The sequence below is a fragment of the Aphis gossypii genome, chromosome 2, assembly GCF_020184175.1.
Source record: "Aphis gossypii isolate Hap1 chromosome 2, ASM2018417v2, whole genome shotgun sequence".
NCBI classification, from domain to species: Eukaryota; Metazoa; Arthropoda; class Insecta; order Hemiptera; family Aphididae; genus Aphis; species Aphis gossypii.
Window position 1 is genome coordinate 88,926,707 of NC_065531.1, and position 13,031 is coordinate 88,939,737.

Genomic DNA, 13,031 nt, shown 5'->3' on the forward strand with positions numbered 1-13,031 from the left:
ATATTTTTATAACATGTCTTTGACTTAGAAACAATATAAGTATATTATAAATACTTAAAATACTTTTATATTTTAGATGCTTTTGAATCATTAAACGGTTGCAACTATCCTGCTATAAATAATGGTATGTACATATGTATATATGTTCATAAAAAAATTTTCTATAGATTTAAATTAATTTAAAATTATATTTTTTTATATATCAGCACTTGATGGCACATCATTGTGTATGGAAAGTCCTCAAAATGGAATTATGAACCATATTGAACTCGAAATGAATCAAAATTCTGATCAAAATGCTACAAATATTATTAATATTTGTGATTTAGATAAATACACAAATAATACAGTTTGTACACAAGCAAATAATTGTAATAATATTGATGAGAACACAACACTAAACCATGAAAAACAAATGCATCAAATTCTTGAAACTGTCTTATCTATTAATATGTATGTAAAAAGAATAGATTCTAGACTGTCTAAAATGGAAAAAATAATTACTGAAAAAGCTGTACAAGAAACACAACCAATTGATGATGAATTTGTTTGTTTATTTCCCCTTACATTAATTGATGATTTAACTAATATTGAACTAAAAATCGCCAATAATGAAGATTTTAGTAATAAAATGGTTGGAATTATAATTATTTATTATTATTATTATTGATAAATATAGTAGTTTCAATTTTAATTTCAGAAATCTTATATGATGGTTATTGGAGGAACTGATTCAAAGAATTTGGTTAAAAGGTTATTATAAAGGATATTTTCAAATGAATTAGCAAAGAGATGTTCATGGACAGGGTTTGGTAGAGATCATCACACAAAAGAACATAACTTTAAACTAAAAGATTTAAAACTGATGAGATATATGTTGGGTAATTTATATTAACCTACATAAACATAATATGTTGGGTTTATTACTGGTATTTTAATATAATTTATTTGTTTTCATTAGATATTGCTAGAGCTAAATTTAATTGTACTGAAAGTGACTTTGAGAAGTTTATAAAAGATTGGTTCAGACATGGTACTCAGCGTCACAAAAGAGATATGGACAGGCTTTCTCAACCTCATCAATAAATTGCTATGAAAACAAAAAGTATAATTATAAAACAAAATGTGTATATTATAATAATACATTAAATATAAATGTTTTATAATGTGTTACAGAATCCAGATGTATATATAGTTTACAGTACCTACAGCTGTTACAAATTTATTACTTCAATAATTATATTCCTTTTATGCTATTTCTTAAATGTAAGATGTACTTTAATTCAATATTCAATTTAGTCTTAGTGTTAACTATTTAATATAATAGATACCTTTTTTTTTTTAATAAAGACTTAATATTTTTTTTTCCAGAAAATTGAGCGAAAAAAACGCTGTACATTGGATTCAATGTCTCAGAGACATTTTCAACGTTTTGTTAAGTCCAAAGTTAGTGACACAAGAAAAACGGATAATTTAAGTATATTGCATTCTTCAAGTTCAACAGATTCATCTTTAACATATAAATCAGTTCAACAAGTTCAAGAAAATGCCTCAACTTCAGAAATAAATACTAGTAATGATAATATTTTAATTAATACATTTTTTCCACCAGATAATAATATTATCTTACCAATTGATATTGATCTCAATTTTGATGAAAACCATATTATGTCAAATAAAAAAAAAACCCTAACAACTAAATTATCTGAATTAGCTGCAAAATACAATGTTTCTCACAATTGTATGAATGACATACTATCAATATTTCGGTCAGAAGGCCATGATGTTCCAAAAGATGTAAGAACGTTATTAAATACTCCTAAAAAATATAATATTATATCAGTAGATCCAGGTTCATATATTCATCTCGGTATAGACTTTATGTTTAGATCGATTCTCAAGACTTATAAGAATTGTTTCAACAATGCAGAAGTTATGATTGAATTAGGCTTAAACATTGATGGTCTTCCGATTGCTAAAGCTTCAAAAAGTGTATTTTGGCCAATTTTATTGTCTATTGTTAATATACCTTGTATGTCAAAACTAGTTATTCCTATTGGTATTTATTACAGTAATAAAAAAAAACCCCATTCTATAGAAACTTTTTTAACACCTTTTATTGATGAACTTCAACTAATTTTAAATGATGGTATTCAAATAGAAAAAATACATTTTTGTTTTACGTTAGTTCAAGTGATTTGCGATGCACCGGCGAAAGCCTTTATATTAAACGTTAAAGGTCACAATGCTTATTTTGGCTGTAATATGTGCACTGAAGAGGGTTCTTATGAAGGTCGAATGACATATTTGGGAGTGAATTCGTCATTGCGAACAGATAATAGTTTTCGTCTAAAAATTGATGATGATTATCATAAAGGGTTTTCACCTTTGGAACGCTTACCAATTGATATGGTATCAACTGTTACATTAGATTACATGCATGTTGTCTGTCTTGGAGTGGTAAAAAAACTTATTAAGTTTTGGGTTAAGGGAAAGAAACCAAATAGAATTGTCCAAATAAATTTAGATGATATAAATTCTAGTATCGAAAATGTACGACAATATATTCCTTCTGATTTTGTTCGTTTGCCTAGACCTTTAGTTGATTTTGATTACTGGAAAGCAACTGAATTCCGTACATTTGTTCTGTACACAGGGCCAATAGTTTTAAAAGGCAAGTTAAAAAAATCCTTATATTCCCATTTCATGCTATTGCACTGTGCTATTCGACTTTTAATAAGTCACAATACTTGTTATTTATTTAATGATGAAGCAAAAGTATTATTAACTAAATTTGTTATTGATTATCCTATTCATTATGGTGCTGAGTTTGTGAACTATAATGTTCATAATTTGATTCATTTACCTGATTGTGTAAAATTGCACGGACCTCTTGATAATTTCAGTGCCTTCAAATTTGAAAACTTTTTGCAAGACATAAAAAAAAACTAAAGAATTCGAGGTTTCCTTTACAAGAAGCTTGTAATCGAATTATTGAACAACAAAATATAAATAATTCTCAAGTTATCATATCACTAGATAGTCCTCCAATTTTTAAAAATGAAATTCCAATGCAACAATCAGTATTTAATCCTTTTTTTACATATTATAAGGAAGTAAAAGTAAATAGCAGTGTATTCAATTGTAATAAAGTAAAAGACAAATATATTATGTTAACTTGTAAAACAATTTCCGAAATAAAACAAATTATAAAAACTTCCGACGAACAATTATTGTTTAATATTTGTAAATTTAATCATATTTCTCCATTGTATTTAACCCCTGTAGACTCGAATAAAACTACTATGTTTTTTGTAAATACTCTTAATGTATCTGAATCTGTTAATATTAACTTGTCTGATATAGCATTCAAATGTTTTTTTATCAAAATATCAGAATCTAAAGCTATTGCTATGACATTATTACACTCCTTTGGGTAATGTAGTTATTAACAGTATGCTAACAATAAATCATTAAAATATAATAAGTACATTCATTCATATGTGTTACAAAATATTTTTAATATTGGTATCTTTTATTATTTTGATTAGTGTATATAACATACATTGTTAGGTATTTGTTTTTTTCTTTCTAATTTTAGTTGTTATTTATTATAGGATTCATTTACTGGATTATTCTGTTATTTTTAATTTAAACATTATTAATAGCTAATGGATGACATTTTACAATTTTTATATTATATGATCATTTTGTAGTTTTTGAGTATTTACTCATTATAATTTATAAGCACACCTTATACCTATTGTATGATTTTTTTTTTTTTTTACTACTATTATTTTGTATAACACATCTTTTGAATTATAAAGTATTATATATTGTAACAAGATAGTTCAATATAGTATTCTACTAAATATATTAATTATGCTATAAGATTTAGATAAGATTAATACAGCTAATGGATGACATTATACAATTTTTATTTTATATGATCAATTTGTAGTTTTTGAGTATTTACTCATTATAATTTATAAGTATACCTATTGTATGATTTTTTTTTTTTTTGAATTATATAGTATTATATATTGTAACAAGATGGTTCAATATAGTATTCTTCTAAATATATTAATTATGCTATAAGATTTACATAAGATTAATACAGCTAATGGATGACATTTTACAATTTTTATTTTATATGATCAATTTGTAGTTTTTGAGTATTTACTCATTATGAGTATACCCATTGTATGATTTTTTTTTTAACTACATACTATTATTTTGTATAACGCATCTTTTGAATTATCTAGTAGTATATATTGTAATGATAGTTAAATCATTATACTTAAATATTAATTATATTACAAGATTTATACATTTTAATAAAAAATTGTTCTTAGCTGATTAAACCTGTTTTTTCTTTTAATATACCTATTCAAAACTGAAAAAGTATAAGTATTAAGAATGACTTGTAATATAAATATAGATATTAGGTATGCATAATATCAACAGATAAGTTGAAAAGTGTCTATTTATAGATGTTACAATGTGTTGTTGTAAGGAAATAAAAATTATAAGTCCAAGGGAAGTTGCATTTTGAACTTCCCTTTAACAAAACTATTACATTTCTATAGAATGTAAATAAAATAACAAGATTATAGAAGTTACAATGAGTAGTTGGAGGGAAGTTCAGATTAAACCTCACATTTTAACTCTCGGTAACTTGGCATTAGCATTGCCAGCATGGTCTCTCGGAGGTCTCTGGGATAAATTTTAAACTTCACAACATTATGCATAACTTCTATGTGATAAACCTGAGATGTATTTTTGCACAGTGGGAAGTTATAAAAGTCCTCTATTTTCTAAACACATAAATATTATTAATGTTTTGGTACAGGTATATATCCACTAAAATACATTATGTTAAATAAAATTAAAGTAAGTTTAAAATGAAAAACAAAGTTTATTAAATAATAATTTAATAATATATACCTAAACAAATAAACATATGTAAATATATGTTGTTATATATTAACTGTTTTTTATAAGAAAAGGTGTTTTAAATTAAAGAATATTACCCAAATTAAATTGAATCTTTGATATACAAAGATATTGATCAGTAAATTATTTAGCTAAAATATTTAAAGGTAACATATTTACTATTTTGTTATAAATAATAATATAAAATATAACTTACCCAAATTCAATGATTTTACATTATTAATTTCATTTTTTTGGGATGATAAAACTATTTTATTTATAGATGTATCTACTTCTGCTTCATCTGTTACATTTTCATTTGTAACCACAAATGATTCATTTTCTAAAAACATTAACATTGATAAATATTTATACTGATTTTTTAACACTCAAATTCTGTTAATATATAACTTACCAAAATTCAATGATTTTACATTATTAATTTCATTTTTTTGAGATGATAATATTATGTTATTAATTATAGATGTACCTGCTTCAGCTTCATCTCTTACATTTTCATTTGTAACCACAAATGTTTCATTTTTTAAAAACATTAACATTGATAAATATTTTTACTGATTAACACTCAAATTCTTTTTACATTTTAAATCAAATAATTATAATTTATATCTATCCATGCATTTTTGCTTTGCATGATTTAGTTTAAAAAAATGTCATATCTCAACCTATCCAAACACTAATAGTTTTGGAGTTATGACTACATAAATAGGTAGGTACCTAATTAAAATTACACGCCATACCTAACATATTACCTATACTATACCTATACCGTATTTAGAAATTTTAGGCACCTAGTTATTAAAGATTATAGAAAAATTATTGAGAATTTCGAAAAATACTTTCAAAGATACTTATTTTAATTTTTAATCCATATTTACCTGAAGTTACTGATGTTTTTCGAAGAAATTTAGTCATTGAACCTCGCATTAAATCCAAACTGGCGGTTCTTTGTTCTTTTGCCTTGCGTTTAGCAAAACCACTTTCATATACTCTTCGTGACGACATAATAATTATTTATTTAAAATTATCATATGATAATCAAATAATTTATAACTTTACAAGTAATAAAGCACAACCACAGAGACGATAAGCTCAATGCACAACTTACTGTAAAACTCAATAGATTTTAAGAGGAGACTCAACACTCAACAGTCGATACTCGAGACGGTAAATACTGAAACTAAACAGTAAACACTTACACATAGTCACATAATACTGGAATATTAATATTTTATATTATACATAAATGCGGGTGCCATGCCAGTGAAAATACTGGAAATCCCATTTATAACCTATATTCGTCATAATGCCATATCGCACACAAAAATATTATAATATAATACTTCATTGAATATTAGAATGTGTATTGTAGCCATAAGCCAGTGTAAGTGTGTAACCAGCTGTAGGCTGTAATATATTATTGTACTTGTATGTATGTCATTTTTGTTATCGATAGAAATAATATCGGGTTTTCTAAAAATAATTCAATATTAACATCAAATAGTCTTATCTCTTTCCCACCGACCACTACGTAAACCATTGAGGCACCACTGCTAGCTGGATCAGACAATTAAAATAATATAAAAATATAAAATCTTGTTATAACACTTATAACAACGTACTACGACTACGTACAACAATATAGATTGTAGACACACAAATACGCAATACTGAAAATCAAATGTAATATTTTGTATGATCGTAATAGTGTAATTATGTACATGAAATGAGAATTTTTTTAATTTTTTTTTTTAGACTTCTATAAATTTGGGGGCCCCAATTAATTATAAACTGAGGCCTCTTGGTGGTGCTGAGCACCCCTGGTCCTCCCGCTAGTTGCGGCACTGATCGTGCATAATATATCTAATGTACATTGTGCGAAAATTATATTTTTAATATCAGAATTTTGATATAGTGAAGTTATCATAGAAATATATAAACACATACATTGATTTTCAGTTATCTTTATAATATCGTATGAATATTACCTATCGAATGTACAAAAAATTATATAAACTGAATATCAAATATATATCAATATATCGCATTTGCTATATGGGGTAAAACCAATACATTCCTCGCTTCTCTCAGAAACTAATTAAAGAAATTATTTTTATGTTGTTATGTACCTACCTGTTTTATCATATAAATCACCTACTGACAAGTCATCAGGTAAATCATTTTTCAGGAAGTCGAATAAATTTGTTGAGAATTGATCAATCATTCCTTTGGATGATTTTCCACCAGGAAAAAATAATTCTTAAGCTAGACCAACCACATCAGACTTGTAGAATGATTTTTGTACTCGCACTTTTCTGGTACCACCACCATTAACAGTTCTCACCTAGGAATATTTTACTTATAACTAGGTAGTAGGTATGCATTGAAAAACATATTATATTAGAATTTCCATGGTAAAATAGTTCTTTAAAAAATATTTGAAAATAATATGTATGTTGAAACACAAAAGTATTATGATTTATGGAGAATTAAATTTAAGAATCTTAAGAATAATTTATAAGAAGTACTGATTATGATATTTTTTGGGTAAATAAAAAGAAATAACAAAAATTACTTGAAAAAATAATCATGCATTTTTCATTGTTATAATGGGTACCTGTTTATACGCAAACATTTGATAATTAAGCCATTCAATTTCAACATATCTCACTGTCGATCTATTTTTCAAGACTAAGCTATGTTAAAGAAATAACATATTCTTTTTTTAAAAAAATTCATTAAAAATACTTGACATTATTTGATATTAAATAATAAACTTACCTTTTATTTAGAGTTTCTGTTTTTGACTCATGTTGCGTGCCAGTATCAGATTTGAATCCAAATGGTTAATTTGAATGAAAGTTAAACTTAATAACGTAATATGTTTTATTGCATACAAACAAAATACATGTAACAAATAAATAAGTGGCTGAGTGACGTGAAAGTGCTCAGTTGTTGATAGCTTTGGTACATCTGCCGTTGCTGGTCTTCGGGCTCCCTTATATATTGTGGTGCGTCTCTTGTTTACGTCGTGTTGTCGCCTTCTGGGTAAAACCAGGCGTCCTTGTTGTTGTTGTTGCAAATTCGGACACGAATTTGAGAATGTGCAATAACATCTCAAATGCATCATTAGTGCACTGTAATTATTGGTGCGCTTACTATCCCGACACGTGTCATGGTCATAGTAGCATCCGCATTACCCTTGACACGAGGCATGGTCATACTAACTTAGCCTTGTAATCTCGTAGATATCTTATAGATATCTCGTAGCCCATAACACCTCCCCACAAAAAAAAAGGTTTATGTCTGCAAGACAGAAATCTTTACAATTTTTCTTAAATGCACTCAGTTACACTTACAATTTCAGTTTTACATTGGTAACTTAATAATAATATTAGTTATATCAAATTTTAAATAAATAAGAATACAATATAAAGTATGTTAGTACAGTATATATTATTAATATATATATTTTTTAATATTTAAATCTCCTTCACCTTGATTAATACAATTAAAATAATAAAATAAATTTGTGAATAATTAATTAATATTACACACGAACGTTACGTTCTACCCACATACCAAATTAAATGACTGAATAACTAAACTTAAACATAGGATATAACAGTATTTATATTCTAAAAATGTTTTATTAAATTCTCGTATTGTTGCTTTTTTAACACATAGTTGAATATACACTTGGTATATTCCACGTCATCCAATCTCGGATCATGTGCATACGTAGTCTTATGTTTTTTTATACATATTCTATCATGCGTTTCTACTAAATTCAACAATCTTCCTGTTTTATCAAATTTCCCTATATCTATTTCAAAAATAATCTCCCTATTGCTCAATTTCTCAAACTGAATAAAAAAATTCTTATTAAAATACTTATCATAACATGTAATGTTTAACATTGGATAATTTAAATTTAACCTTTGTAAAATTGTTTTATCCGAATGCCCATTCCACACTACTATTATATTATTTTCCTTATTCCCTTGTTTGATATAATGATCAATATACTCTCTCGTTAGATTATTTCTTGTTGAATTTATACTCTGTTGTAACTGATCTAAACACGCATCTCGTAACTCCGTTTTACACACAAATATTCTTTTTATCTCTTTAACTGCTACTTGCAACTCTTTCTCAATCATAGGTCTAGCTTTTTCGTCAATTGGTAGTAATAAAGGTCTACCTTCTAACTTACTAACCTCAAATCCCTCCAAGCTATTTGACATAGCACCAGAGATAACTACTATACTCGTTCGTTTTACCATTGAAAATTCAAAGTCCATGATTATGAATTTATGTGTTTCTTTTCTGAATAATATAAACAATTCAATATTAGTTAATTATATCCTATGTTACATTTTATATATATTTATTGACTATTATATTATACTTATTTTTATATTATTTGTTATTATTTATTATTTTTTTTTTTTACGAATAATAATGAATTATTAATATTAATATTAATATTAACGTGGTGATGGTGGTGCGCTAAATGGTACTTCATCATATATTTCTGAAGCAAAATTTCCCCTTCTTACATTTCGTATTTGTGATCTATAGTTAGCCAATCTTCTTGGTATATCAATTACTTGGCGATTGCTAACGTATCTACATTTTAATAGTATGTATATGGCTATTATTAATATAATAGATAGTATAGCCAAAATTATTGTAACATACAAAAGATTTGAATGTATGAACTGGTGTTTTTGACTTTGTTCTCTAATAACTTCTTCGTCTATCATTTGCTGAATCTCATCAAGTGATTTTGACACACTGTGCAGATCTGTTAATTGTATTTTTGATATATTATTCCATACATCGCTCAATTTATATTTATGTATATGTTCAGGTATTTTATTAAATATATTTTGTATTTTAGTATTAGGTACAAAATCTTTATAATTTGTACTCGAAATATCTTCTATAGGAGTCAACACTGCGTCACATGTGAATACTTGACAATTTAAGTCTAATATAGTTATTGCACCTGAAACCTTAACTTCTTGAACAAAAGATTCCGGTAAATCTGTGCAACTTATTGTCAAAGTATCATCTCCAGCATGTATCCGTGTGTTTTTGTTAAGAATTCTGTGGTAAATGTTTCTAAGTAATGGAAATTTGTTGATACTACATCCCGTTTGTAATGCATCCGGTGTTTTAAATATTTGCATTTCACATGGTGTATTATCATTGTTATCTAACATTGGCTGTGTAGCCTTGCATATTCTGTATATTGCTGTTTCAATGCAATCTTTTATCTCTTTTTCCGTGTAGGTAGTAAATTGTTTTCTATCCTTAGTTATTGCAACGTAAGTATATGTATTTGTGGAAATATACCATGAGTCAACTCCATCTTCAACAAATTTTATTGGTATAGGTATTATATTACATAATGAAAGTTCTACGTCGACAACCAATGGTATTCTTGTAATAAATACCAATTGTTCATTTTCATAGTATACGCTTATTTTTGTTATTTTTAAAAATTCACTTAATTCTGACGCTTTTGTTCCCATAGGTATAGCATATTGTTTTTTAATTGTTCGTTCTGCTGTTTTCAATGTTGATGCAAGTTCTTGTGGTGTCATAAGACTTGGATGTATTAACCCCTCTCTTACAGCTGTTATTATCTGTTCCAACGTTGAGGTTTCATACGCATACTGATTAGTTATTATAGTGTATAGATTATGGACTTCGTCAGCCAATAGTAAATCTAATACGTCATCAGTTATATTCTGTAATTGCATCATTCTCTCATGTAATTTTTGTTCTTTAGTTGATATTTCTTTATATAGTGCCTCTGTTTGATTTAGTGAACTAGCAATCTTTTTAACTGCTGTTTTTACTACCGTTGTTTGCGATTTCACTATATGTAAAATATTAGCTCCTGTTTCCTCTGTTTGTTTGATTGCTTCTCTAGTTTTCTTTGCACATTTATCATCACATACACCAAATAATGTATACATTGCGTTACCAACAATGTTTATTAATCCCCTTTTGTTTCGTTTATTTTCTTGATATACATCGGTTTGATTAACACTACCTCCTAACGACATATACAATCGTTCTTTTTGATTAGTTATTTCATCATATAAATCAGTTATTTCTATTTGATATTTCCCACACAAATCTATATGACGTTTGTCAGTGCATATATTTGTTATATTTTTCATTTTCAACCCTAATAAGTCATACTTTGTATTATATTCCTTAAGTGAAAAATACGTAACCAGTTTATACTCTGCTCCTATCACCTTAGTGGGGCCTAAATTTTCATAATAAAAAACCTTGGATTGTTCATAGGGATATGTATGTATAATATTCCGATGAATTTATTTCATTAGCACTGTTAAGTCCAACCATCATCACCAATCTAAAAGTAAAATTATATCTTCATTATAGTACCTACTACTTAATAACATTAGTTATATGGTTGTTAGTTTATTACATATCATTAATTATTATTTTTTTTTTTTACAAACTCCCTTAATCTATTCATTTATACTATATATTTTAATTAATCATTTGCTTTATCATTATAATACCGTTTTACATTATTTTTATGTACGGTAATGCCTCGTCGGCCACGTTGTATTACTATATTTTCATCTCCTATTACTTCAATTACTTCATATGGTCCTAACCATAGTGAATTAAGTTTGTTTTTATGTGCGTTATCTTTTAAAAGTACTAAATCTTTCACGTGTATATTTACAGGATTCTCATTTTTGTCATATCGGTCCTTACTTTTTACTTTGTGTTCTATTAACTTCTCTCTCGCTAATTTATGCGACACTTGCATACTCTGTTTCAAATCATATAAATAATCATCATAATTATATTGTGGCTCTGGCTCGGATTTTAATTTAATTGGTATTTCTAACGTACGCTCGTACACTAACGCGTATGGTTGAAAATTAGTTGATGTATGTACCGTTGAATTATATACAAAAAATGCATATGGTAACAAATGATTCCAATTATTTAAATTCTTATCCACATAATGTCTTAAGTACTCGGCCAAAGTTCTATGTGATCTTTCGAGACCTCCATTTGTCTGTGGTCTAAAAGGACTAGTATTAACTTTATTTATTTTTAACAATTTGCAAACTTCCGTAAATGTTTTGCTAAGGAAATCCGTTCCCTGATCTGTCAATATCGTTCCCGGTATTCCATGTACACACACGAAATGTAGAACAAAAGCTTCCGCGACCGTGTTTGCCTGATGATTAGGTATTGGTACTCCTAGCGTGTATTTAGATAAGTCATCTTGCATTGTTAAAATATAATTATTACTAGACAAGGTCGTTGGTAATGGACCTACAATATCTAAAAATATTTTTTCAAATGGTTTTGAACTTGTTGATGTAATAGCCATTGGTTGCTTTACATGCCGATTTGAAATTGTATTTACTTGACACGATGTACAATTTTTTACGTACTTTTTAACATCATCTTTCATACCTTTCCATCTAAATTGCTTCTGTATGCGTTTAATAGTTTTATTAACACCTAAATGACCTCCTAGTTTAGAATCGTGAAACTGCTTTAATATAGTTACTTTCTCTCTTCCGTATATTCTACGTTCGCACATATCATAATTTCGATCTTAGTATTACGAAATATGTATCTTAACATTGACCTTACTTTTTCCCACTGTAAATCATCATTCATACCTAGTTTATTCATTGCTATTTTATCTAAATTATTTTCCTCACAAAACTGTTTCAAGTTCACTAACGCTATATACATATTCTCGTACGTTGACCTCTGACGATCTTTATTTTTCGTTACTAAAAATATTATAAACCGGTCATTCTGTACTACATACGGCGTATCGCCTATCACTTTACTAACTGGTAAAAATGAAGTAATTCCAAACTTACGTTTTATTTCGTAATTTATTCCTGATGTTAAATTATATTGTTTCGCTATTTCTGTCACTATATGATACTCTACTGGCGACTCCAAAAGTGTACCTATAGCTTTTTTTTCATTGCTATTAGTAATTAACTGTGTTTCCATTTTCCCAAGAAATTCCTCGTACG

The 13,031-nt window shown here is 27.1% G+C and overlaps 1 protein-coding gene across 1 annotated transcript; it reads right to left on the reverse strand.

Moving 5' to 3' along the window:
- Nucleotides 1-9,446: 9,446 nt before the first annotated feature.
- Nucleotides 9,447-12,577, reverse strand: LOC126549898 (uncharacterized). The gene is made up of 5 exons (XM_050200298.1): nt 11,918-12,577; nt 11,582-11,788; nt 10,475-11,192; nt 9,661-9,766; nt 9,447-9,588 (listed from the first exon to the last, which is right to left on the reverse strand). Exons 1-5 carry the CDS (start codon nt 12,575-12,577, stop codon nt 9,447-9,449), a joined length of 1,833 nt encoding a protein of 610 aa, XP_050056255.1.
- Nucleotides 12,578-13,031: the final 454 nt, after the last annotated feature.